Genomic DNA, 2500 nt, shown 5'->3' on the forward strand with positions numbered 1-2500 from the left:
TACATTTCACTAAATGTTATTATACGCTTTTCTCTTTCCATTATAATCACAACTGATTAAATAGCAGCATAAAATTTAAAAAAAAATATCAGTAAAGATCAAGATCAAGATATTTTACATGAATACATTCTGTATTTAGTGTTTTTATTTTTTATTTACTGAAATGATTTCTAAACATATATGCTAATGAATCAGAAAAAACCTAAAAGTACTGACACTTTCAGCCTCATCACTAAATCCAGAGTAAATAAACAGAATAAATCTAAAAGCCTCCATCCCGACAGGCTCCTCCCCCTTTCCCCTGGTGACTGGTACACTGCTGCTGTTTGGCCTGTATTTGCATATGGAACCTGATTGGCTCTTATATTTGATGACGCAGTAACACTCTCCTGTAACTCAGGTTTGTTTCTTAATAGAAGGATTTTCACACTTTGATCCTCTGAACTCTCACATTAAATCCTGAGAAAGTAAATGTAATTAATCCTAAAACATGTTTAATAGAGGTTTGTAAGACTGTAAGAGGAACTCGCTGAGCCCAGTGTGAGCAGTGAGACTGAAATCACACTCACCTGTGATGAACGTGAGGATGAATAAAAGCAGGACATGGTGAGGAACCCTGCAGGACTCCATGTCTGAGACACAACACCACCAGCAGCACTGCCCAGGTGAGAACAGGTGAGGAATTAACCAGGTACCTAAACACAATAAGTGCAGTGGGAAAGCTTAAGAACAAAGAACGACATGGAGAGTAGAGACAGGAACCTGACACACACACACACACACACACACACACACACACACACACACACACACACTCACACACCTAACACTGGAGCTGTGACGGCTAAGTGAGGGGCTAGTAATTACTAATATTGATTAATATTTATTTGTAGCTATCTACTTCATAAAACTTTGTAACCTCATTAACTAAGAATTACTACTACTAATAATAATGGTGGTAAGATATGATAAAAAAAAGTTATAATAAAAGAGTTTTTTTTTTGTATTTTTTAATTTATGCAACCATCAACAACATACATAATCACTAAGACAATACTACACGTGTACAAACAGAGGAAAAAACAGAAGGAACAAACATAAAATACTGTTTACATACAAATAAAAAACATACAGGAAATTCATGAACAAAATCAGGTATCAGCATCGATTCATCCCATTTCAGCTATAACTGATTCTGAAGATAACTTATGAAAGGCCACATAACAGCGAATGTGGAGCCAGAACCCCACAGATTCAGTCTTATTTTTCCAGACTTAAGAATTGTAGTACTTTTCTAGCCCACTGTTTAAAGGAAAGGGGGGAAGCCTGTTTCCATCTGAGCAGAACCAACTGCCTCACCAGCAGAGAATAAAAGATGCATAGCGGTTGATATCACTGTTTGAAAGAGTGGTCTTTTCACTGACAATACCAAAGATGGCTTTTAGAGGGTTTGGACTAACATTTTTACTAAATCTTAGAATAAGACTCAAAAATCAGTGACCAGAAAACAAACAGCCTGAGACAAACCCAAAACATATGGGCAAGTGTAGCAGGGGATTGAATGCATCTTGAGTTCGGTCAATACGAGGAGAATATATTTGCCCACCTGGCCTTAGATAAATGAAGTCTGTGTACCACTTTAAATTGCAAGAGACTGTGTCTGGCATAAATAGAAGACCCATGAACCCTATATTTAGCCTCATGCCACTCCTTGTCAGTCATGCAAAGTTTAAGATCTAGTTGCCAAGAGTCTCTGTGCATTATTAGGAGTGGACAATAATGATGCAGGTTTTATGTACAAACTGAAGATAGTACCTCTCTGAGCCGGGCTGACAGGAAATAACTGGTCAATTGTATTTGGTTCAGGAAGGAAAAGAAAAGAGGTGAAATTCTTGCGTATAAAATCATGCATCTGTAGATATCTGAAAAAATGAGTCTTTGGTATTTTGAACTGAGATTCTAATTGTGCAAATGATAGGAAGCTCCCATCAACAAATAGATCTTTGAATAATGAAATGACTTTTTCCTGCCATAGCAAGAATGCAAGGTCATTAAGAGGCTGGACAAATCCATAATTTCTGGCACCTGGTGCACAAACAGAACCTCTCTGCCATCCATAATATTTACGAATTTGGACCCAAATCTGAACAGAATTCCAGTCCACAGGACGTACTGAATGAGAGTCAAGACCGAGTGGTAAGGGTGAGAATAAAAGGGCTGGAAATGAAAAAGGAAGGCAAGCTGAGGATTCAATATGGACCCAATCCGGTAAATGATTAGAGTTATGTGAATCCTGCCAGTATGCTAAAGCTCTCAAACTGCAGGCCCAGTAATATAGTTGGAAATGTGGAAGAGCCATCCTCCCTAGTTCCTTGGGATTTCATAAAAAACACAAGCATATTCTGGGGAGTTTCTTATTCCAAAGAAAAGGTGATATTGTCTTATTTAAATAAACAACATAAGATTTTTTAATATTTATATATACTTTCCAGCCAAGGGG

General features: G+C 37.4%; 2 protein-coding genes across 5 annotated transcripts in view; both read right to left on the bottom strand.

The window, feature by feature from the left end:
- LOC128318102 (uncharacterized) overlaps nucleotides 1-630 on the bottom strand; it is a 6480-nt gene extending 5850 nt beyond the window's left edge. Inside the window, exon 1 of the mRNA XM_053233220.1 lies at nucleotides 570-630. Coding sequence (XP_053089195.1) covers nucleotides 570-630 — 61 coding nt within the window. The remainder of the gene's footprint in view (nucleotides 1-569) is intronic.
- LOC117597014 (uncharacterized) overlaps nucleotides 580-2500 on the bottom strand; it is an 82128-nt gene continuing 80207 nt past the window's right edge. For 3 of the 4 annotated variants that reach the window (XM_053233378.1, XM_053233377.1, XM_053233375.1), the window contains one exon: nucleotides 580-657. The gene's annotated coding sequence lies outside the window, so the exon portion shown is untranslated. The other variant, XM_053233376.1, reaches the window with a different exon arrangement.

Source organism: Pangasianodon hypophthalmus, chromosome 4 (assembly GCF_027358585.1).
Source record: "Pangasianodon hypophthalmus isolate fPanHyp1 chromosome 4, fPanHyp1.pri, whole genome shotgun sequence".
In the NCBI taxonomy this organism is placed as follows: Eukaryota; Metazoa; Chordata; class Actinopteri; order Siluriformes; family Pangasiidae; genus Pangasianodon; species Pangasianodon hypophthalmus.